The sequence below is a fragment of the Erpetoichthys calabaricus genome, chromosome 2, assembly GCF_900747795.2.
Source record: "Erpetoichthys calabaricus chromosome 2, fErpCal1.3, whole genome shotgun sequence".
Classification (NCBI taxonomy): domain Eukaryota; kingdom Metazoa; phylum Chordata; class Cladistia; order Polypteriformes; family Polypteridae; genus Erpetoichthys; species Erpetoichthys calabaricus.
In genome coordinates this window covers 18,886,306-18,911,231 of record NC_041395.2, presented here as the reverse complement: position 1 = coordinate 18,911,231, position 24,926 = coordinate 18,886,306, and the positions used below count along the sequence as shown (strand labels likewise).

Sequence of the window (24,926 nt, the reverse complement as noted above, 5' to 3'; positions counted from 1 at the left end):
CGCTCGGCCAAAGTACAATGATAAACATGGAAAAAATCTGGAAAAGCAGAGATATCAGCCTCACCACTAAATGCAGGCTAGTCCGTGCAATTGTTTTCCAATAACCATATATGGATGTGAAAGTTGGACCCTGAAAAAAGCCAACAGAAGGAAGATCGACGGTTTTGAACTTTGGTGCTGGAGAAAGCTACTCCGCATTCCATGGATAGCGAGAGTAACGAACAAAGAAGTGCTAGAGTGCATAAAGCCAGATAACTCGTTAGAAGGGAAAATCACTAGAGTCAAACTAACCTATTTTGGCCATATAATGCAATCAAATTCGCTAGAAAAATCGGTCATGCTAGGGATGGTAAGCGGCAGAAGAAGACCTGGCCGCCAGCGGACTCGTTGGCTTAACACCATTAAAGCAGACACGGGCATGAGCATAACACAGCTCAAAGAAGATGTGCAAGATCGAAAAGCGGGGAGAGAGCTAGCTTATAGAATTGCCGAAGGTCGGAAACGATTGAACGGATCACACACACACACAAGAGTGGTGACCAGCAGGGGTCAGTGCTAGGGCTACTGCTATATAGATATAAATGATTTAGATAGGAATGTAAGTAAACAAGCTGGTTAAGTGTGGAGATGATACCAAGATAGGTGGATTGGCAGATAATTTGGAATCCACTAAATCATTACAGAAGGAGTTGGACAGCATACAGGCTTGGGCAGATTTGTGGCAGATGACATTTAATGTCAGTAAATATAAAGAATTACAGAAAGGAAGTAAAAATGTGAGGTTTCAATTCATAATGGGCGGTTGGAGTACACCTTATGAGAAAGATTTAGGAGTCATAGTGGACTCTAGGCTATCAACTTCAAGACAGTGTTCAGAAGCCATTACGGCGGCTAACAAAATGTCAGGTTATATAGCGCCTTGATGTGTGAAGTACAAGTCACAGGAGGTTCTGCTCAATCTTTATAACACACTGGTGAGGCCTCATCTGAGGTACTGTGTGCAGTTTTGGTCTCCAGGCTACAAACAGGACATAGCAGCACTAGAGAAGGTCCAGAGAAGAGCAACTAGACTGATTCCAGGGCTACAGGGGATGAGTTATGAGGAAAGATTAAAAGAGCTGAGCCTTTACAGTTTAAGAAAAAGAAGATTAAGAGGAGACCTGACTGAAGTGTTTAAAATCTTGAAGGGAATTAGTCCAGTGGATCGAGACAGTGACTTTAAAATGAGTTAATCAAGAATACAGGAACACAGTTGGAAACTTGTTAAGGGGAAATTTTGCACAAAAGTTTTTCTTTACACAAAACCACAGACACATGAAATAAGCGACCAAGTAGAGTGGTAGACAGTAAGACTTTAGGGACTTTCAAAACTTGACTTGATGTTTTTTGGAAGAAATAAGTGGATAGGACTGGCAAGCTTTTTTGGGCTGAAAGGCCTGTTCTTGTCAAGACTGTTCTAATGTTCTAATGAAATACCAGGTAGGAAAACCATAAATGAGAAGGTAGATAGTATCAGTATCAAAATACGAGGGACATTCAAAAAGTTTTCGCACTTTAATATTTTTGTTGGAAACGGTGAAGGCGGAATGAGTAGTAATTGGGCATTAAAAAGTTGGTACGACGTTGGGAAAATTGCATCCCCAACAAAAGTGACTGTACAGAAAAGTAATGTTTTCGAAATCCTTAATAAATAGAACTTTTTGAACATCCCTTGTACAAAAAGGCCACAGATTCAAAGAAAACCAGAAAACAGAGAGACGAAGCAGGAGCAAAGGTTACAAGATTTGTAAATGAAAAAGGGCAAAGCAAAAGAAAGAAAAAAAAAACACTTGAAACCAGAGAAACACTAAGTGGTGGCTTTCGACCAGATAAACTAACTCAGTAAGGACCTGGTAACTATTGAGAAATCAACACTGAGTGGATAGAAGAAGACACAGATATGATGGCACAGGGGAAAATGGCAGATAAACACATAGAGCAAATTGTTAGGAATGTTTGTACACCTGGTTGTCCATGCAATATCTATTCAGCCAATCCTGTGGAAGCAGTATGAGGCCTAAAATCCCTCAGATGCAGGTCAGGAGCTTCTCTTCATGTTCATATCAAAGACCAGAATAGGATGAGATTTTGAAAGCACAAACAAGTCAAATCTTGAGGCAGATGGGCTACAACAGCAAAAGACCACGATGGGGTTCCACACATGGCAGCCAAGAACTGCAATCTAAGGCTGCAGTGGGCACAGGCTCACCAAAACTGTCCTGTTAAAGACTGGAGAAATGTAGCCTGGTCTGATGAATCTCGATTTCTGCAGACATACACAGATGGTAGGATCAACAGCATGAATGCGTGTACCCAACCTACCTTGTGCCAACAGTCCAGTCTGCTGGTGGAGGTGTAATTGTGTGAGGAATGTTTCCTGGTACCCTTTGGGTGGCTTAATACCAATCAGTCATCACATGGAGGCTACTTCAATTTGAGTGTTGTTACTGACGATGGGCATCCCATCATGGCCACAATTCACCCATCTTCTAATAGCTACTCCCAGCATGATAACTCACCATGTCACAAAGCCAAAGTTGTGTCAAATCGGCTTCAGGATCATGACAATAAGTTCAGTGTCCTCCCCTGTCACCGGATCCGAATCCAATTGGACCACTTTGGGATGTGGTGGAACAGAAGATTCGTGGTATGAATTTCCACCTGACAAATCTGCAGAAACTGCACAATCCAATCATGTCAGCCTGGACCAGAATTTCAAAGGAATGTTTCCAACACCTTGTAGAATCCATGGTATGAAGGAACTGAGGCTGTTCTGAGAGCACTAGGTGGTCCTCTCCAGTATTAGTATAGTAGTCCAAAGAATTTGCTCAGTGAGAGTAGAAGGAATAGAAGGCCATTATGGGTAACTGAGTGTAGATTGTTGGAAAAAAAGGGCAAATTCATCTATTTAAAATTAAATCTGCAAAACAATAAAGTGCAGAAATTAGGGGTTGGAATACTTTCGTAATCCACGCTCTGTCATATGGTGCTTTCCATATCTATCTATCTATCTATCTATCTATCTATCTATCTATCTATCTATCTATCTATCTATCTATCTATCTATCTATCTATCTATCTATCTATCTATCTGTATAATGCCTTCTATCTATCACACTATATAGTACCTTTCATATTACAGTTAAGTCCATAAATATTTGGACAGAGACAACTTTTTTCTAATTTTGGTTCTTTACATTACCACAATGAATTTTAAATGAAACAACTCAGATGCAGTTGAAGTGCAGACTTTCAGCTTTAATTCAGTGGGGTGAACAAAACGATTGCATAAAAATGTGAGGCAACTAAAGCATTTTTGAACACAATCCCTTCATTTCAGGGGCTCAAAAGTAATTGGACAATTGACTCAAAGGCTATTTCATGGGCAGGTGTGGGCAAGTCCGTCATTATGTCATTATCAATTAAGCAGATAAAAGGCCTGGAGTTGATTTGAGGTGTGGTGTTTGCATGTGGAAGATTTTGCTGTGGACAGACAACATGCGGTCAAAGGAGCTCCCCATGCAGGTGAAAGAAGCCATCCTTAAGCTGCGAAAACAGAAAAAACCCATCTGAGAAATTGCTACAATATTACGAGTGGCAAAATCTACAGCTTGGTACATCCTGAGAAAGAAAGCAAGCACTGGTGAGCTCAGCAACACAAAAAAACCTGGACGTCCACGGAAGACAACAGTGGTGGATGATCGCAGAATCATTTCCATGGTGAAGAGAAACCCCTTCACAACAGCCAACCAAGTGAACAACACTCTCCAGGGGGTAGGTGGGCGTATCGATATCCAAGTCTACCATAAAGAGAAGACTGCATGAAAGTAAATACAGAGGGTGCACTGCAAGGTGCAAGCCACTCATAAGCCTCAAGAATAGAAAGGCTAGATTGGACTTTGCTAAAGAACATCTAAAAAAGCCAGCACAGTTCTGGAAAAACATTCTTTGGACAGATGAAACCAAAATCAACCTCTACCAGAATGATGGCAAGAAAAAAATATGGAGAAGGCGTGGAACAGCTCATTATCCAAAGCATAGCACATCATCTGTAAAACATGGTGGAAGGAGGCAGTGTGATGGCTTGGGCGTGCATGGCTGCCAGTGGCACTGGGACACTAGTGTTTATTGATGATGTGACACAGGACAGAAGCAGCCGAATGAATTCTGAGGTGTTCAGAGACATACTGTCTGCTCAAATCCAGCTAAATACAGCAGTCAAATTGATTCATGATACAGATGGACAATGACCTAAAACATACAGCCAAAGCAACCCAGGAGTTTATTAAAGCAAAGAAGTGGAAAATTCTTGAATGGCCAAGTCAGTCACCTGATCTTAACCCAATTGAGCAGGCATTTCACTTGTTGAAGACTAAACTTCAGACAGAAAGGCCCACAAACAAACAGCAACTGAAAGCCGCTGCAGTAAAGGCCTGGCAGAGCATTAAAAAGGAGGAAACCCAACATCTGGTGATGTCCAGGAGTTCAAGACTTCAGGCTGTCATTGCCAGCAAAGGGTTTTCAACCAACTATTAGAAATGAACATTTTATTTCCAGTTATTTCATTTGTCCAATTACTTTTGAGCCCCTGAAATGAAGGGATTGTGTTAAAAAAATGCTTTAGTTGCCTCATATATTTATATGCCATTTTTATGCATGTTTACACAGCAGTTTGAAATTCCTGGCACTCTGTCTAAAGTACATTCCATTCTTGACCAGTAGGTGGAGATAAAGACCTTTGGGTGGGCTTTGGTCCTCAGAGCAGCAAAGTTTAAGATGATGGGACAAATTGCTGGTTGCACATACTGATGACAAAGTCATGTATCATTCATAACTATTATTATTATTTTTTTCGAAAACAATTTCTATATATGAACCGAATACCAATCAAAGGGTTTCTCAGTGGGAGAGGGAGCTGCAGGACATCTTAATTTTAGTGAGAGAGGGGCAAAGAGGAAGCATGGTGAGAGGGGAAGAATTTTAATTAAAATTGATTCATCTCTCATATGTGCACATGTGTAAGCCGATTATCTAGCCTTGGCATTATTCACTTTTTTCCCTTTTGCCTTTTTACTTTCTTTGTTATTAATCCCTGTCATGTTTTTAATAAACCTTTTCTTCTTGTCCTTTACTGTTTGGTCACTCATAAATTCTTCTAGCTCTCACTCTGTGTTTTTTTTCTTTCTTTTCCTTCGTTTGTGAATCTTTATTTTATATATAGTGCTCACGACAGATCAGAGCATTGTGTAAGACTGCTTGTCTCCTGGATGCCATACCCCTGGCTCTTCCTTTCTGCCTGCACTTCTTGAATGAATTGTCATGTTATACCTGAGGAGCACCCGACTATTCACAAACTGTTCAATGTTATCAGAATTTCATTGGTAGGCTTTATAGCACCTTAGACACATGAGCCATAGTGCCTAAGTCCCAAAGATGAAGCTATAACAAGCCATGTTCAGCTGATGGATAGCATTCTACAGGCCTCTGGATATCACAAACATTGAAGACCTTCTTCTTCTTGTTTCTTCAACCCTTTAGCCTTACAACATCAGGCACAGGCAAGGTTCAGGTCATCTCCCCTACATCCTGCTATCTGAATGCCTGCCCCTTATTATTTTGTTCCTTCCCAGTTCCATCACATTGACCCAGGTGGTCCTGGGTCTTCATCTTCGCATCTTCAGCCTGAGCCTGGAACAGGGGAGAGTCCTGAGGCTTTGGAAAACATCTTGCATCACCCCAGTCTCAAAGGTATCACGTCCTAGTGAGCTGAATGACTTCCGGCCTGTTGCTCTGACATCACATGTGATGAAGACCATGAAGAGGCTGCTGCTTCACCACCTGAGGCCACAGGTTCAACATGCCCTCGACCCTCTGCAGTTTGCATACCAGGAGAAGGTGGGAGCGGAGGATGCCATCATCTATATGCTACACCGATCCCTCTCCCACTTGGACGGAGGCAGTGGTGCAGTAAGAATTATGTTTCTAGACTTCTCTAGTGCCTTCAACACAATCCAACCTCTGCTCCTTAGGGACAAGCTGACAGAGATGGGAGTAGATTCATACCTGGTGGCATGGATCGTGGACTATCTTACAGACAGACCTCAGTATGTGCGTCTTGGGAACTACAGGTCTGACATTGTGGTCAGCAACACAGGACGCTGCAGGGGATTGTACTTTCTCCGGTCCTGTTCAGCCTATATACATCGGACTTCCAATACAACAACTCGTAGTCCTGCCACGTGCAAATGTTCGCTGATGACACTGCTATCATGGGCTGCATCAGCAGTGGGCAGGACGAGGAGTACAGGAACCTAATCAAGGACTTTGTTAAATGGTGCGACTCAAATCACCTACAACTGAACACCAGCAAAACCAAGGTGCTGGTGGTGGATTTTAGGAGGACCAGACCCCTCATGGACCCCGTGATCATCAGAGGTGACTGTGTGCAGAGGGTGCAGACCTATAAATACCTGGGATTGCAGCTGGATGATAAACTGGACTGGACTGCCAATACTGATGCTCCATGCTAGAGAGGACAGAGATGACTATACTTCCTTAGAAGGCTGGCATCCTTCAACATCTGCAATAAGATGCTGCAGATGTTCTATCAGACGGTTGTGGTGAGTGCCCTCTTCTACGTGGTGGTGTGCTGGGGAGGCAGCATTAAGAAGAAAGACGCCTCACGCCTGGACAAACTGGTGAGGAAGGCAGGCTCTATCGTTGGCATGGAGGTAGACAGTTTGACATCTGTGGCAGAGCGACGGGCGCTGAGCAGGCTCCTATCAATTATGGAAAATCCACTGCATCCACTGAACAGGATCATCTCTAGACAGAAGAGCAGTTTCAGCGACAGACTGCTGTCACTGTCCTGCTCCACTGACAGACTGAGAAGATCGTTCCTCCCCCAAACTATGCGACTCTTCAATTCCACCTGGGTGGGTAAACGTTAACAATATATAAAGTTATTGTCTGTTTTTACCTGCATTATTATCAATCTTTAATTTAATATTGTTTTTTGTATCAGTAAGGTGCTGCTGGAGTATGTGAATTTCCCCTTGGGATTAATAAAGTATCTATCTATCTATCTATCTATCTATCTATCTATCTATCTATCTATCTATCTATCTATCTATCTATCTATCTATCTATAGCATTCAGGCCTTGCCTTCATCACCTGCTATTGTAGCTCATTGTCTCTTTTTACCCATCTTAACTGCCACTCCTCAACAGTTCTCTCCAACAAAACGTCTTCTATTTCTGCCCTCACTTTTTCATTCTGCCACCCATCTCTTGTCTTCTCATTCATTTTCCTGATGTACCACATCTCCCTGGCTACAACTCAGCACCTAATCCTGTCTGGCATCACTCAGTTTTCCACAGCATCTTTTATAACAACATGTTAACTTTTGTAGAGACCTCCTTGTCTGTTTTTTTTTATTTGATGTTCTTTGTTAATCTTGTCAATGTCTGTTTACATGACCTTTTGAGGTCAGAGCTCAGGGTCGGCCATTGTACACGTACCCCTGGAGCAATATTCAGGTTAAGGGCCTTGCTCAAGCACCCAACGGAGTAAGATCTCTTCTGGCAGTTAACTCTTAAAGGGTGGATGTCGACTTTTGTCGAAATTCAGGGGTAGAGGAAATTGGCCATAAATGGTGACAAAATTTGCCGTTATGTTTTAGTTTGACTCTCTTTGCTAGAAGGAAAGTTAGCTTCGTTGATTTCACCTCGATTGTGCATGTGTGAGTAGCAAAGAGCAAATGACCTCTAAAGAGGCATCGAAAGGCGAATGCACAAAGCAAAATACTCCATGGATGACATTTTGCGTATTATCTCTGAATCAGACTCTGAAGATGGAGATTGAAAATGAAAGTGAGGTACCAGCTTCAGCTGATTGATCCCCAGCTGACTGTGTTGTTGAACACGCTTGTGTAGTTGATGCACCTACAGCAACATTCCCCTGGGAGGACCACTACTTATAATGACAAGAGGTACAAACCAGATTGCGTTGCACTGCCATGCAAAGACAGCCAGCCTACCACGCATTCCTGCCAGCCATTGAGCTGCCCCTGCACAGCCACCAGAGCTGCAGAACAGGCGCCAACAGCAGCCACAGCAAGAGATGTTTTACATTGATTTACATGTGAAACCTTTGCTTTGTGTGATTTTCAGAAAAGTGAGTTGCCTGCAAAAAATATTCAGCCCTCAAAGAGTTAAGGGATTTGAACCAGCAACCTTCCAGATACCAATGCAGATCCTTAGCCACAGAGCCACTTTACTACAGTCATCTGATTTAAACAGTTAAATATCTTGCTTGCCTTCCTTATCCTTCTTGTGATATCCTGGTCTGCTCTGCCATCCTTATGTATTTCAGTGCCAAGGAATCCCCACATCGTCACCTACTCCACCTGAGTCCTTATCTCCTCTGCCTCCTCCTGTCCATTTGGCTACCAGGTCAGGTCAGGTTGGGGAGCATGCACTGGTACAGTGCGTTGCCACACCCACCACATGACGAAACAGCTTGGGATCCTGGGGACCCGAGTGCTGCTATGGTCAGCAGCAGACCAGTTCAGATCCCCAACCCTGTTGGCTCTTTGATGGTTTCAACTCTCCCAGGGATAGGGCTCCCCTTCCCCTTCATGATGCGAGCAGAGCTACTCCTGCGGAGAGCAGAAGAAACAAAGAAGTTTTTATTTTACGGTGGCTGGAGTGCCAATCCTGCCCCAAACCCCCATGGTTTCCCTGTAAGTTGGAGGACCTCTTGCATGGCCAATTTCAGTTTAATGTCATACCCAGGACATACCCCATTTTGCTACCAGCAGAACCCAATTCTGATGTGCATTAATTACCATCCCTGACCTTCCCAACTCCTGTTTCCACACAATTAGAGGGGTAAATGAAAAAGTAGAGGAAATCTGAAAATTACGTGGTAACCACAATGGACAGAAGCTGATGCAGTACAACACGTTCGCAATGGCTTAGGCCAGGTTTATACTTCATGATGTGACGCGTGCTCTAGCGGACGTTACTGCTACGTAAGTGTTGTACTGTTCATACTTGTGTGCGTACTTTACGTAAATCTGGAAGATTCCACCAGGTGGCAGTGTGAGAATATCATCACGGTGAGAAAACGTTCGGCTTTGCTGTGTTGTGAATTGCCTGAAACATCCATTAAATTCCGAGGACACCTTGTCACAATATCTCTGAAAAAGATGTTTAATGATTACATCCATCAATCCAGGGATGCGCCCATTCTAGGTAGCACTGGGCATGAGGCAGAAACAAAATCTCTGGACGGGGCATCAGCTCATCGCAAGGTGAATGCAAGCACTCACATACACTGGCGTCATTTTAGTGTCACCAAATCTGCATATCTTTGGAAGGAAAACCGGAGCACACTGTGGACACCCAGCAGGAAAACATGTAAACACCAGCGATGTGACTCCCTGCGAGACAGCAGTGCTACCGCTCCGCCACCGTGTAACCCCTTGTGTGTAATTATTAACAGTATTCATTATTCAAATGAAATAAATGATTTATCAGTAAAATGTAACATACATACTTTAATGCATTTCATTATCAAAGTGATATCAAGTATAACTCTAAGGATTCTAAATGTACAGAGAGCTGGAATATCATAAATGTAATGTGTTCTATGTGGCGATTGCTGCTGTCAGTTCAGGAGGAAGCCCCAGAAGCACATAGCGATTAACAACTGGGTCAGTTTTAAGATGACGTTTACGACGGTCTACTTTAATGATAAAGTAAACTATGAGGTTAAAGTGGACATTTCGAGATTAAAGCTGAAATTTCCACTTTAATTACAAAATAGACTTTTTCACTGTGTCCTTAATTTCTTTCTCTGTGGCTCAAATACAGTGCTGTACATTCTGATGTTGTTGTGAAGGTGCAAAAAAAAAAAAAAAGACGGTACAGAAGATGGTATGTGAGACTTTTTAAATGTATCGTGTCATTACGTTGGGGAATATGCAACGCTTGAATATCAAAGCACCATGAATGCATTTGTATGTCGGCATTTTGCTTCACCACATCGAACCATTCATCAAACATCGAAGCAGGCATATCAATCCCGTAGAATCCTCAGAGCAGCTTTCTGTCACATGTTGATAGTAAACCGAGACTCTGACGTCACATTTCAACTTTAATCACACTGCACAAACCCACCGACGTTTTGCTGGTACTGCAACTCGCGCACGCATCGCGTTAATTTCTGAGGACCTGCTCAGAGGACATGTCAAATGAATGCTGGGAATGCATGGCATTCTGAGTGTGAAGTATAAATGAGCCCTTATGGGTAACTTGAATCCACACAGTGCATTCCTCTGCTTTTAGTCTGGTCTGAAGCCAAGATCAAATGAACATGGATGCTCCACTGCAGGATTGCACCAATGTTGAACAACAAGGCATGGAGAGATTTCTTTGGGCAAAGGGAGTGAAAGCTGCTAAACTTTACTGACGGATGTTGCCTCAGTATGGACGTGAAAACAGCAGGACTCAACAAAAAGTTTATGAATAACTAGCAGGTTTTTAGTGGGAAGAACAAGTTTAATTGATGGCGCTCGATCTAGTCAACAATCAGCATTGCACATTAACATGGTGTTATGCCTTCATCAGAGGAAACCGACAGAGCATATTGTCCGCTGTTGCTGCACATTTGGGTATCAGCTATGGATCTGCATAGACCACTGTGCATGATGACTTGGGGTACTATCAAGTTTGCGCATGATGTGTACCCAAACAGCTTACTCATTAGCACAAGCCAACATCCTTTGGTAAATTTCACGAGATTCCATCGCCTCTGCCCAAAGAAATCTCATTGCGGCATGTTCTTTCAACAATGGTGCAATCTCACAGTGGAGCATCCATGTTCATTTGACGTTCCCTTTAATTAGACTATAGGCGGAGCACTGCACTGTGCGAGTTCGAACTACCCATAAGTAGTGTTAATCGATGAATTTCACCAAAGTGCTATTTGCAGCAAATTTCACATTCGCCCTTGTTTGTTGAATTGTTTACTAATAATTAGGCCAGTTTAGGAGAACTTTAACCCCAGGCTCCCCATAATGCTTTGCGAGGCCAGTGTGACATCCCATGGAGTTGTAACAGCCAACATTGGATAGAACCACCCCCCAGGTATATAATGATGATCGTTTGCATCACAGACTTTGTGGGTCTTCGTTAGTGGTAGAACAGATAAGTAAATAATTCAGGTTCTCACAATTTTATTTTTATGAAACATATACAGCATAAATAATGAGTTATCTCTACTTGTTGCGCAATGTGCCAGCTGATCTTCGAGTTCCATGTCAGTATAAGAGAAGGAACCACAAAAGAACAAATCTTGAAGGACCCTGACTCCCGTCCAAAACACAGGATACTCTACAAAACAATAATAATAATGAAAAATGTATTACTATTTACAAGATGTTTCTATCTTTTTGAAAGAAGAAAAAGTGCAAAGTACCAGCACAGACAGTTTGGAGAGCCTTCAGCGGGACTTCAAAAAACAGAACACTTCAATCATGACACGCCACTTTGAATTTTCTGCCATTAAAAAATCTACATATTCTTTCTGACTTTTGACTACGATTTCGGCATTTCCCCTTTGTTTTGATTAAACATATGATTGCGTGTCTCTGACTGTGTTCTTTCTTCTTCGATCTCACAGAGGCACAGTGGTTGGCACTGCTGCCACACAGCTCGGGTCAACTTTTTGTCCATAAATAATTGGTCCAGTGTAGTTGGCAGATGTTTCATTAGCCCTCGGGAACACTTTAAAGATGGTTTGGTGATATTTGTGAACACTTCCGTGATTTCTCCAAACTCGAGGTGTCGCTCATCACTATCCATAAGCCATCACAAACTTGTAGTGTGTTAACTTTTATCCATTGCGATTACCACATAATTTTCAAATTGCATTTAACTCTCGTACATACTTCTGCAACATTTCATGGCTCAGAGAAGGGCCTGCAGGTAGACTGGCCTCATTCTCCAGTTTCCTGTCTCTGTTCTACTGGTGTGCTTTTTACATGTTTTATGTATTTCAATAAATAGCAGTGGACTCAAGCTATCCTCTTCTTGGTCTCCTTCATTAATAGATTATAGCTCAGTGTTCATTCCGATTGCTAAGCCCCATGACCCAGGACCTGGCAATTCTATTTGCCACCTGGTCTTGACTTTCTGCTCTGGCAGGCGTCAGGTGGTTAGGGTGAGCACACCCTAATTCTCAATGAAGTGCCACCTCAGGGGTGTGTCATTAGTCCTTTGTTGTATAGCCTCGATATCATTGACTGCACAGCTATGTACAGCTTGACCTCCGTTGTGAAGTTTGCGGATGACATGTTAGTGTTTGGCTGCTTCTTGGGGAAGGATAACATTTACTACCTGGATAAAGTGGTCAACCTCGTACAGTGTTGTTAGGCTGTTCATTTAAACTGGAATGTTAAAAAGACCAAGGAAATGGCTGTGGATTTATAGAGTGTTCAACAAACTAAACTCCCTTCATCATCTGCAGTACACCTGTGGAGAGGTTAAGCAGTTTTAAGTAGCTCAGGATTCATATTGCCAAGGACCAGACATGGACCACACATACAGACTCTGTTATCAGTAAAGCCAGACAGACACTTTACCATCTTTGGTAGCTGAGGAAGTTTAGAGTCTCCACCTCCACATTTTTAGACTCTGGGGCCATTGAGATCATCCTCACAGAGTTCATCGCTGCCCAGTAAGAACTATCCAGGAGCAGAAATGTCTACAGAGGGTGATGCGCCTAGCTGAGCATGCCATTGGGACTCTACTTCCCATTCTACAGAATATCTTCATCAGGCGGTGCATGGTCAGGTCTCCCTGGATATACATGGACTCCAGTCATTCGAGAAATAAACTGTGTAAGCTGTTGAAGTCAGGAGGACAAAGACTCTGCAGCCTAAAAACTCAGACTGAAAGATTCTGATGGAGCTTCTATCCATTTGCCATCATATTGTTAAATGAATGCATTATTAGATTATTTTTGTTTTTGCTATTGTTATATTATAAGTTCTGTTATTGCTCTGCTATAGTTTTGGTGTGCAGCTAGTGTTAGATTTTTCTTTTAGGCACAGTCCGGAATCTACATGTGACAAACATGACCTTATCGATGCTCACAAGTCCTTGTACCACATTTAAAGAAGACCTTCACTGCAGCTAATAACTTCTTTACCTCCTACTAATGAGCCAGAACATTCCAATTCTCAATTCTGGAACTGCAACAAAGGTAGCTTTAAGGTGAAAATGCTAGGTACAGCGCTAACCCTGAATGGCACATCACAAGCGTGGTTGATGGAGTGGGGATCCCTATTTGGAGGGATGGTCCCTTTGAGAAAAGGAAATATGGACCAACAAGAACCAAGTGCTAGGATGTATAGCCTGGCCACCAGTGTCGCCGAACAGTTTTAAGTTTCAGATGACCAGTTGTCCCAAGGTAAGGGGCTTTCAGCATTTGGTCTCATTACCAACCTGGAGTATAAAAGATAAACAGACCTGGAGACCTTGAATAAAAACAACGTGTCCTTTAATTATTCCGTAGCTGCACTACAATTAATATTTTATTACTCTAAGATTATGCTTTGATATAAGTAATATTAATACTGTAAGAGCTAGTCTTCAATAGACCAGAAGGAAATGTGTTTGCAGCAGGAATGTAAAACCATGAAGACATTGTTGTATGTATGCAAGAAGCAGAAAGACATCTCATGTCATCTCACAAAATGAGAAGAGATGAGAAACCGCTTTTTCTGGTGAGGGTTGCTGTGTCTTCGTCTTCATCATAGGGAGAAGGACATGATGCTTGAAAGCAGTGGACATTTTTTAGTAACTTGGTTACCTTAGAAATGTAAACAAGGACTGAGGTTGAGGCTACAATTACAATTCAGGAAAATAGCAGCAAAAATAAGCCAAGCCAAGATAAGATAAGCCAAGCAAAGACAAGATTAGACAAACTAACACAGGATGAGCTAAAATAAGCCAAGATAAAGACAAAAGATAAGCCAAAATAAGAAAATCCAAGCAAAAACAAGATAAGACAAACTAAGCCAAAACAAACTAATCTAACCTAAGACAAGCCAAGATAAAACAAGTCAAACTAGCTTAGGATAAGATAAGAGAAGCAAAGGTTAAGCTAAAACAGGATAAGCTCAGACAAATGAAGCTAGGATAAGCAAAGATAAGCTAAAATAAGATACACAAAAATAAGATAAGCCAAACTTAAGCTAGGATGAGATAAACTAAGCTAAATTACGGCAAGATAAATCAAGCAAAGCTAAGGTAAGACAAATTAACCCAGAATAAGCCAAGACAAACTAAGCCTAGATAAAAGAAGACAAGCTAAGATAAGCTAAAACAGTATAAACTAAGACAAATGAAGCTAGGATAAGCTGAGACAAGATACAGAAAGATAAGATACCTTATTTTGTTTGATAAAGTACTCGGTAGTTTAACAGCTCTGGGTAAGAAGAAGTTTTTCAGCCACATTGTGCGTGCATGGATAGTCCTGTACCATTTTCCAGAGGGGAGCAGTTTAAAGAAATGATGTGCCGAGCTGGGCTGGGTCTCCAATGATGTTGGAGGACTTGCTTTGACACATGGACAAGTAAATGTCATCAACTGTCGTAAACTGTGCGGCAGTGATGATTTGGGTAGTTCTGCCGACCCGTTGCAGAGTCTTCCATTCTTCTCTCGTGCAACTGGAGTATCATGCAGTGATGCAGCGTACCAGTACACTCTCCACCGTGCATTGATAGAAGTTAACAGGAAGGTCCTGGGGCAGCCTCGCTATCTTTAGTCATCTAAGGAACAAAAAGTGTCGCTGTGTCTTTCTGATAGTAATTGACGTACGTTGTATCTGTGGCTCAAGAGATGTGCTCTGTGATGTTCGCCCCCAACAATTTGAAACTGGAGACGTTCTCCACTGGATTATCATTTATGAGAAATAGACTATAGACAGCTTTCCTTCTCTACCTAATGTCCACCACAAAAAAAAAATCAAACAGAGCAGGAAACCAGCTAGAATTACCTGAGTCCACAAAAAACTCGTAGATCCGGCCCACCTTAAAACCATTCTCACCTCTCTTTTGTCTTCTAAATGTGCCGATTAAGACGAGCAGCAAGTAGCCGGCTATTCCACCCCCCACCGTCGCAGAACGTTCACTAAGTTTTCCCAGCTCATGCCTTGTTTGATTATCTGGGAGTGACTGAACTGCTGGAGTTTTAGAATGGAAATAATAGATCGCTATTTGGAACACATGTATTTCATGTGTGTTTCGTTTCTACAGTAATCTGTGTAAACACATTGCTAAAACAGAAACTTTTTCATATTTTAGTAATAAATGTTACAAAATGTAGGCATAAACTTTCCGTGCCTTAACGCTAAGATTTGCTGACTTGGAGCACAGCAAACCCTGCCGTGCTACAGAGACGTGAGTTCGATTCCCAGCTTTGGAGAAAGTGTTTTTTTTTCCTCAAACGGACATAAAATTTATAAACTGGCATGCACTGTAAATCGTTAAGTTTAAAATGTTGATCGCGTTTATTTCTGTTGATTAATTCATGCTTTTTACTTAGAGTCAGAACAGGAGCTTGTTCAGCTTATTCAGCTTCTGATGTGACTCAAACAGCGCCAGTATAACTTCACACCCAACCTGACGCTGTTCGTTTTCAAATAATATTGCATTACTTCGACGATGTTTTCTGATTGGTACTATTCGCGTCATAAAATGATTTCTTCAAAACGTCACATATATTTGTCTCTTTCTTTTTTTTAAAATGTGCGTTGTAGCACGCAGCAACTGGCCACCTGCATGTTCTTTCGCAAACTGAAAAAGACAGCGCTATATGCAATCATCAGATTCAAATGTTAACAGTTAACAGTTATATAGCACGGAATGGAAATCAGCAGTTCTTAGCATTGCACCACGCAAGCTGTCATATCAACCGCCTACTGTAACTTGCTTTCTTTTTTCTTCGGTTATAGTCTTGAATAAAAGTGTACTTGTTTTGTTATACTTGTACATCAACATATGTTCCTGTGTTTGAGCTACATGGGCATGCTCAAAAAATACACGTATAATGCCACGAAAAGTGCATGCAGACACTTCAGTTCGCAAGCATTGGTACGACAATGCAGTCACAAGTACACCGCAGAGCTTTAGCGCGTCTTTATGTGAAAACAGCAGTGTCAGATGGGGAGTGTCTGATGATTGCATATAGCGCTGAAGTTACTGCTCTTTACTATGCTTTCCTCTGCATGTCCTGGAGTACAAAAGAAACAGCATACAGCAATGTGTGGGGACTGGCAATATTGGGGGAAAAAAACACGCGGTCGTATGTATCGTGATACACTGCAGAGCTATAGTGTGTCTTTATGTGAAAACAGTAGTGTCAAGTGGGCTAGGGAAGGATCTTGAACGGGACAGAGAATGAAAAGTGAATTAAAAAAACAAAAAAAACAAAGCTAACCTTTACAAATATAAATTACACCTGCTGTTACAGACTGAAATCAAATGTATCTTTTTATTTTAAAACAGTAAAAATAAGAACACTTCACTTCTCAAAAGGGAGTCATGCAGGATCGAACTCGTGACCTTCTGATTGCCAGTCAGCAACTGATACTGTTGTGCCACGGTGACAGTTCTAGTAAATTGGTGTCAATGTCGCACACTAAGATGGCTTTTTTTGACGGCGGCTTTTTTTTTTTTGGACTTCAGGCTTCATACATTATATAATGTATGCCTACATTTTGTCATTTGCTATTAGAATATAAAAAACGTTTCTGTTTTAAAAATGTGTTTACACAGATTACTGTAGAAACGCAACACACATGAAATGCGTGTGTTCCAAATAACGATTTATTATTTCCACTCTAAAACTCCACTTCACTCCCAGATAATCAATCAAGACATGAGCTGGGAGAAATTCATTTACGTTCTAAGTTGTTGGGGGGATGGAATAGCCGGCTGCTTGCAGCATGCCTTTATCAGTACATTTAGATGACAAAAGACGCTGGCGGAGAGGTGAGAACGGTTTTAAGAAGCGATTTAAGGTGGGCCAGATCTACGAATTTTTTCGTAGGCTCTGGTAATTCTAGTGTTAAAGAAAGCATGACTTTATGAATAAGTTCAGCAACCTAATAGAGCAAGATCAACCAGGTGAACCTGAAACTGTCAGCTGATCATTTAGGGCAGATCAGTTACAGGCTGTGGTGTTGGCTGGGCCTGAAGATGCCTACTGGTAGGATAAACACGTTCCCTTTTTCCTGGTAAACAGGGACCACCTACTTGCCTTTTCTACTGCCACTATTACATCTGAGACAGATTAATTCACAGATGAGATATTTAAAGGACTTTTTCATCATGATATAGTCCTATGCTGCTGGATTTCTGTTAGTATTGTAATACTTGTTGTGTTTTGGAATTGTATGTTTTTTGTGAAGTACAGTTGTAATATATTGGAGACATATTACAATGCAGGGTTGTGTAAGACCTAAACTGTTCACTAATATATGTTTTCCACTGATTACCAATGTTTTGTGGTCTCTGCTGTGTTTATGTGCTAGTGGTTTGTAGAGAGGTAGTGATGGTCGCCTGTTCCTCGGGTAATTTTAACTGCCGCTTGCAGTGAATGTGTGATGCTCAGATTTACACCATCCTAAACGATTTGTTTATATATTATTACTGGGACCCCAGGAACACACCCAATCTCGACCAGGCACACTCACACACGGATACAAGTAAGAAAAGTGGCTCAAAAAGAGTAAATAAGAAATATAATTAAACAAATAAAGAGGGCAAAAAAAAAACAAAGCATAAACAAAAACCCATCAACACATAACAAAACCCTGTGGTGGGTTAGTGCCCTGCCCGGGATTGGTTCCTGCCTTGCACCCTGTGTTGGCTGGGATTGGCTCCAGCAGACCCTGTGACCCTGTGTTTGGATTAAGCTGGTTGGAAAATGGATGGATGGATGGACATAACAAAACCCAACAAAACAATAAGTACAAAAAGATCAACGATAAGCAAAACATGCCTTATTTCCACCCAATAACCTTAAAAGCTTCCTAATGGCAAAGTACTACCAGGACTGCTAGGATTTGTAGTCAATTAAAGCAGCGCTGCTAAACACTATCTTATAATTTAAGTCTCGGATATAGTCATAAATTAAGGGAGCGCTTCACATGTCTATGCCCATGTTAATATATGGTTTTATAAAGAGAGTGTTTGCATCCAGACATCACAGCAGATGTCAAACACAAGAAATGAGATGCATATATATGTTCAGTCTAGAACATTAAAGTTTTTGGAATAAAACAATGAGGCTAAAGAAAGAAAAATATTGGATTGAGGCTTTGGACACATACAGTGCATCCCAGAAAGTATTCACAGCGCATCACTTTTTCCACATTTTGTTATGTTACAGCCTTATTCCAAAATGGATTGAATTAATTTTTTTCCTCAGAATTCTACACCTGTGGTGGGTTGGCACCCTGCCCGGGATTGGTTCCTGCCTTGTGCCCTGTGTTGGCTGGGATTGGCTCCAGCAGGCCCCCGTGACCCTGTAGTTAGGAATATAGCGGGTTGGAAAATGGATGGATGGATGGAATTCTACACACAACACCCCACAATGACAACGTGAAAAAAGTTTACTTGAGGTTTTTGCAAATTTATTAAAAATAAAAAAAACTGAGAAATCCCATGTCCATAAGTATTCACAGCCTTTGCTCAATACTTTGTCGATGCACCTTTGGCAGCAATTACAGCCTCAAGTCTTGTTGAATATGATGCCACAAGCTTGGCACACCTATCCTTGGCCATTTTCGCCCATTCCTCTTTGCAGCACCTCTCAAGCTCCATCAGGTTGGATGGGAAGCGTCGGTGCACAGCCATTTTAAGATCTCTCCAGAGATGTTCAATCGGATTCAAGTCTGGGCTCTGGCTGGGCCACTCAAGGACATTCACAGAGTTGTCCTGAAGCCACTCCTTTGATATCTTGGCTGTGTGCTTAGGGTCGTTGTCCTGCTGAAAGATGAACCGTCGCCCCAGTCTGAGGTCAGGAGCGCTCTGGAGTAGGTTTTCATCCAGGATGTCTCTGTACATTGCTGCAGTCATCTTTCCCTTTATCCTGACTAGTCTCCCAGTCCCTGCCGCTGAAAAACATCCCCACAGCATGATGCTGCCACCACCATGCTTCACTGTAGGGATGGTATTGGCCTGGTGATGAGCGGTGCCTGGTTTCCTTCAAATGTGACTCCTGGCATTCACACCAAAGAGTTCAATCTTTGTCTCATCAGACCATTTTCTTTCTCATGGTCTGAGAGTCCTTCAGGTGCCTTTTGGCAAACTCCAGGCGGGCTGCCATGTGCCTTTTACTAAGAAGTGGCTTCCGTCTGGCCACTCTACCATACAGGCCTGATTGGTGGATTGCTGCAGAGATGGTTGTCCTTCTGGAAGGTTCTCCTCTCTCCACAGAGGACCTCTGGAGCTCTGACAGAGTGACCATTGGGTTCTTGGTCACCTCCCTGACTAAGGCCCTTCTCCCCCGATCGCTCAGTTTAGATGGCCGGCCAGCTCTAGGAAGAGTCCTGGTGGTTTCAAACTTCTTCCACTTACGGATGATGGAGGCCACTGTGCTCATTGGGACCTTCAAAGCAGCAGGAATTTTTCTGTAACCTTCCCCAGATTTGTGCCTCGAGACAATCCTGTCTTGGAGGTCTACAGACAATTCCTTTGACTTCATTCTTGGTTTGTGCTCTGACATGAACTGTCAATTGTGGGACCTTATATAGACAGGTGTGTGCCTTTCCAAATCATCTCCAATCAAGTGAATTTACCACAGATGGACTCCAATGAAGCTGCAGAGACATCTCAAGGATGATCAGGGGAAACAGGATGCACCTGAGCTCAATTTCGATCTTCATGGCAAAGGCTGTGAATACTTATGTACATGTGCTTTCTCAATTTTTTTATTTTTAATAAATTTGCAAAAATCTCAAGTAAACTTTTTTCACGTTGTCATTATGGGGTGTTTTGTGTAGAATTCTGAGGGAAAAAATGAATTTTCTCAATTTTGGAATAAGGCTGTAACAAAACAAAATGTGGAAACAGTGATGCGCTGTGAATACTTTCCGGATGCACTGTACATGGTTTAAATGAAAGATAACTTTTTTTGTAGGTTTTAGCTTTTCAAGGTAATTAAATAAACTAGACCATAATTAGCTTCTAAATAAAGGGTCTGTGTGCCAGAGCTTAGCCGTAAGGCTTACATCCCCTACCCTACACCTAACCCCTCAAATATCACAAAGCGGAGGCATTATATTTTCCGGAGGACATCCAACTGGAGGATGATAGAGTCCATTGTACTCCAGGAACAGCATATAATATACAGGATTACAGGTGGGAGCAGGTAAACTATTTGATGGGCAAAAGAGTTTGTGCCTTACCCCAGAAGTAAATATTTACAACTTATCAGATCATTTTAAACTGTTGTAGCTGGATATTACTCTGTTGTAGAAGGGGCTAACCTTTATCTCTACTCCACCTGGTGTTAATATGGAGGAATTGAGGAGAGACATACATTGTTATCATAAAAAAATTACAAATTTTAAATTTCGATTATACTTTTGTAACAGAACAAACCTGTCCATTTAGGAAACCATCTACGTGGTGTCCCGGTGCATCTTGTATTCGGAAACCGATCCTAAATTTAATTAAAGAGGATTGTACATTACTTAACCAGCTAGACATTTTAGAAAATGGACAGGATAATTTAACACAGCAGGAAAGGTATTCATCATCTCTGTTGCAGAAAAATGAAAAACAGTAATTAAACTGGCTGATAAAGGTTCAGTTTTAGTTATAGATATTCACCAATATATACGGGAAGCTATTCGTCAACTGATGAACAGAAAACAAGATCTGCCTTTGAAAAACTACTTGCAGGATAAGACTACAGCTCAAATTCGGAAGATTCTATTGAATCTCTATCAGGAGGGTTACATGGATTACAAACAGAAAAAATGTCTTTTAGGTCCAAGTATACCTAGTGTAAGGAAGTTTACCAGATCCCCCCTGGTAGAACTACACTATCTGATTGCTTATCTGAATCCTACTGAGTGGCAGAATATACAGATTTCTTTTTAAATCCATTGTCTCAAAGTTGTGTAAAATATTTTATTTACAAATTATACAGATCCTTCAAGTCACTTCTCATTCCTTCATTTTTATTATGGATGTTGAGTCATTATATACAAATACTGATACCACCTTGGGATTGAGAGCAGTTACAAATTTGTTTAGGAGATATCCATCCCACAACAGACCAGATCAGGCTATCCTTTATTTATGACAAGTCTGACAAATAACAATTTTGAATTTAATAATAAATTCAATTTACAGATACCTGGTATGGTACTGCAATGGGCAAAAAATTTGCACCCTTGTACGCAAATATCTATATGGCTGAGTGGGAGCAATTTGCGTTTTTAAAGTGCCCCCCTGCTTCCCATTTAGATATTGCCGTTATTTGGACTTTTTCGGAACAGAAGTTTAATCAGTTTGTTGAGACTGAATTCCCATCACAAATCAATTAAATTAATTCGATAGATACTTTATTAATCCCAAGGGGAAATTCACATACTCCAGCAGCAGCATACTGATAAAGAAAATATTAAAGAGTGATAACAATGCAGGTATACAGACAGATAATAACTTTGAATAATGATAATGTTTACCCCCCCGGGTGGAATTGAAGAGTCACATAGTGTGAGGGAGGAACGATCTCCTCAGTCTGTCAGTGGAGCAGGACGGTGACAGCAGTCTGTCACTGAAGCTGCTCCTCTGTCTGGAGATGATCCTGTTTAGTGGATGCAGTGGATTCTCCATGATTGACAGGAGTCTGCTCAGTGCCCGTCGCTCTGCCACGGATGTCAAACTGTCCAGCTCCATAAATTGACAAAAAACCTATTCTTCAAAATTTTCAATTATAATCCAAGAATTGCATTTATGGAATCCAGTGTTCCAACTGTAGGATGATCTATGCAGGAGAAATTTAAAATACAATAAGATCTACAGTAGATTCGTTCAGCATTTGAGAACAAAATCCATACTATATCAACATTTTTCTCAGGCGGGGTATAGTCCGATAATGTTTGGTTAAATGTTTGGTTTCCGTAATAACCCCTACTCTCTCTTCTGTTTCTTTTTCCGGTTTCTTTGTGGTGGCGGCTTGTGCCACCACCATCTACTCAAAGCACCGTGATGTTCCAACATTGATGGATTAAAAGCCAGAAGTCTGCATGACCATCATCATCAAGTCCTTCCGTGAGAACCTTAAATACAAAGAGGACTATTTCATTTATGAGAGGTAGAATGCCCAGAGGGGACTGAGTGGTCTCGTGGCCTGGAACCCCTGCAGATTTTATTTTTGTCTCCAGCCGTCTGGAGTTTTTTTTTTTTTGTTTTTTCTGTCCTCCCTGGCCATTGGACCTTACTCTTATTCTATGTTAACTAATGTTGTCTTATTTCAATCTCTTTGTCTTTTACGTTTCTTTTCTTCATTATGTAAAGCACTTTGAGCTACTTTTTTGTATGAAAATGTGCTATATAAATAAATGTTGTTGTTGGTCTGCAGCAGCAGGATAATAAATGGACTAAAACACAGACTCAAAATAGAGCAAGAATGGATTAAGACTTTGAATATCTGGTTCCTATTAGGTTTAAATAAAAAGTAATATGTTTCTACCGGTCTGGAGGTATTTATTTATCTATTTATTTAATGGTATACTTGCTAAATTAAGTAATTTAAAAAATGGGGGTATTTAATACTTTTTTTAGAATTGTTGGTAGTTGAAAAAAATCAAAATAAATATATTTAACTGTTAAAGGAGGAACTAAGTGTTCCCAAGCATGCCTTCACGGTCCTACCCCCTATTCTACTCTAATCCTAATCCTACCCCTAACCCAGTTAAAAAATATTCTGCACTACAAACCTCTCACAAAAACAATTCAAATGTAAATGAAACAAAAAAATACTGGGTATTCTATTGTGGTTGTTGGAGGAAGGTTATATTACGTATCAGCAAAAGAAACATCTTTCTAGCCCAGCTTCACCATCTCTGAGGAAATTTTATATGCTTCCCAAAATATACAAACCTCCAGAATCTTGGTCAGTTCCCTTTGAAATACTGGCTGGGAGGCCAATTGTATTGGATTGTTCCTCTAAATCATACCGGATAGCTGAATACATAGATTATTATCTTAACCTACTCTCACAACGCCATAGAAGTTACATAAAAAACAAATTATCATTTTCTAGAAATAAGAAAACAAAATTCCATCTGGTGCACTGTTATTTACAATGGACGTTGAGACACTATATTTTCTGCCTCACTCTGCACTGATAGAGATAGATAGATACTTTATTAATCCCAAGGGGAAATTCACATACTCCAGCAGCAGCATACTGATAAAGAACAATATTAAATAAAAGAGTGATAACAATGCAGGTAAAAACAGACAATAACTTTGTATAATGTTAACGTTTACCCCCTGGTTGGAATTGAAGAGTCGCATAGTTTGGGGGAGGAACGATCTTCTCAGTCTGTCAGTGGAGCAGGACGGTGACAGCAGTCTGTCGCTGAAGCTGCTCCTCTGTCTAGAGATGATCCTGTTCAGTGGATTGTCCATGATTGACAGGAGCCTGCTCAGCGCCCGTTGCCCTGCCACGGATGTCAAATTGTCCAGCTCCATGCCTACAATAGAGCCTGCCTTCCTCACCAGTTTGTCCAGGCGTGAGGCGTCTTTCTTCTTAATGCTGCCTCCCCAGCACACCACCGCGTAGAAGAGGGCACTCGCCACAACCATCTGATAGAACATCTGCAGCATCTGATTGCAGATGTTGAAGGACGCCAGTCTTCTAAGGAAGTATAGCCAGCTCTGTCCTCTCTTGCACAGAGAATCAATATTGGCAGTCCAGTCCAATTTATCATCCAGCTTCACTCCCAGGTATTTATAGGTCTGTATCTACTGCACACAGTCTCCTCTGATAATCACAGGGTCCAGGAGGGACCTGAGTCTCCTAAAATCCACCACCAGCTCCTTGGTCTTGCTGGTGTTCAGGTGTAGGTGGTTTGAGTCGCACCATTTAACAAAGTCCTTGATGAGGTTCCTATACTCCTCCTGCCCACTCCTGATGCAGCCCACGATGGCAGTGTCGTCAGCGAACTTTTGCACGTGGCAGGACTCCGAGTTGTATTGGAAGTCCGATGTATATAGGCTGAACAGGACCGGAGAAAGTACAGTCCCCTGCAGCGCTCCTGTGTTGCTAACCACAATGTCAGACCTGCAGTTCCGAAGACGCACATACTGAGGTCTGTTTGTAAGATAGTCCACGATCCATGCCACCAGGTATGAATCTACTCCCTTCTCTGTCAGCTTGTCCCTAAGGAGCAGAGGTTGGATGGTGTTGAAGGTGCTAGAGAAGTCCAGAAACATAATTGTTACAGCACTACTGCCTCTGTCCAAGTGGGAGAGGGATCGGTGTAGCATGTAGATGATGGCATCCTCCACTCCCACCTTCTCCTGGTATGCAAACTGTAGAGGGATGAGGGCGTGTTGGACCTGTGGTCTCAGGTATGGAAGCAGCAGCCTCTCCATGGTCTTCATCACATGTGATGTTAGAGCGACAGGCTGGAAGTCATTCAGCTCACTAGGACGTGATACCTTTGGGACTGGGGTGATACAAGATGTTTTTCAAAGCCTCGGGACTCTCCCCTGTTCCAGGCTCAGGTTGAAGATGCGCTGTAGAGGACTCCCCAGCTCCAACGCACAGGCCTTCAGCAG

General features: G+C 41.7%; 1 protein-coding gene across 1 annotated transcript in view; it reads right to left on the bottom strand.

Moving 5' to 3' along the window:
• LOC127526518 (uncharacterized) overlaps positions 1-24,636 on the bottom strand; it is a 499,994-nt gene extending 475,358 nt beyond the window's left edge. Inside the window, exon 1 of the mRNA XM_051922088.1 lies at positions 24,154-24,636. Within this exon, the coding sequence (XP_051778048.1) occupies positions 24,154-24,632 (479 nt within the window). The 5' untranslated portion in view covers positions 24,633-24,636. The remainder of the gene's footprint in view (positions 1-24,153) is intronic.
• Between the last annotated feature and the right edge of the window lie 290 nt (positions 24,637-24,926).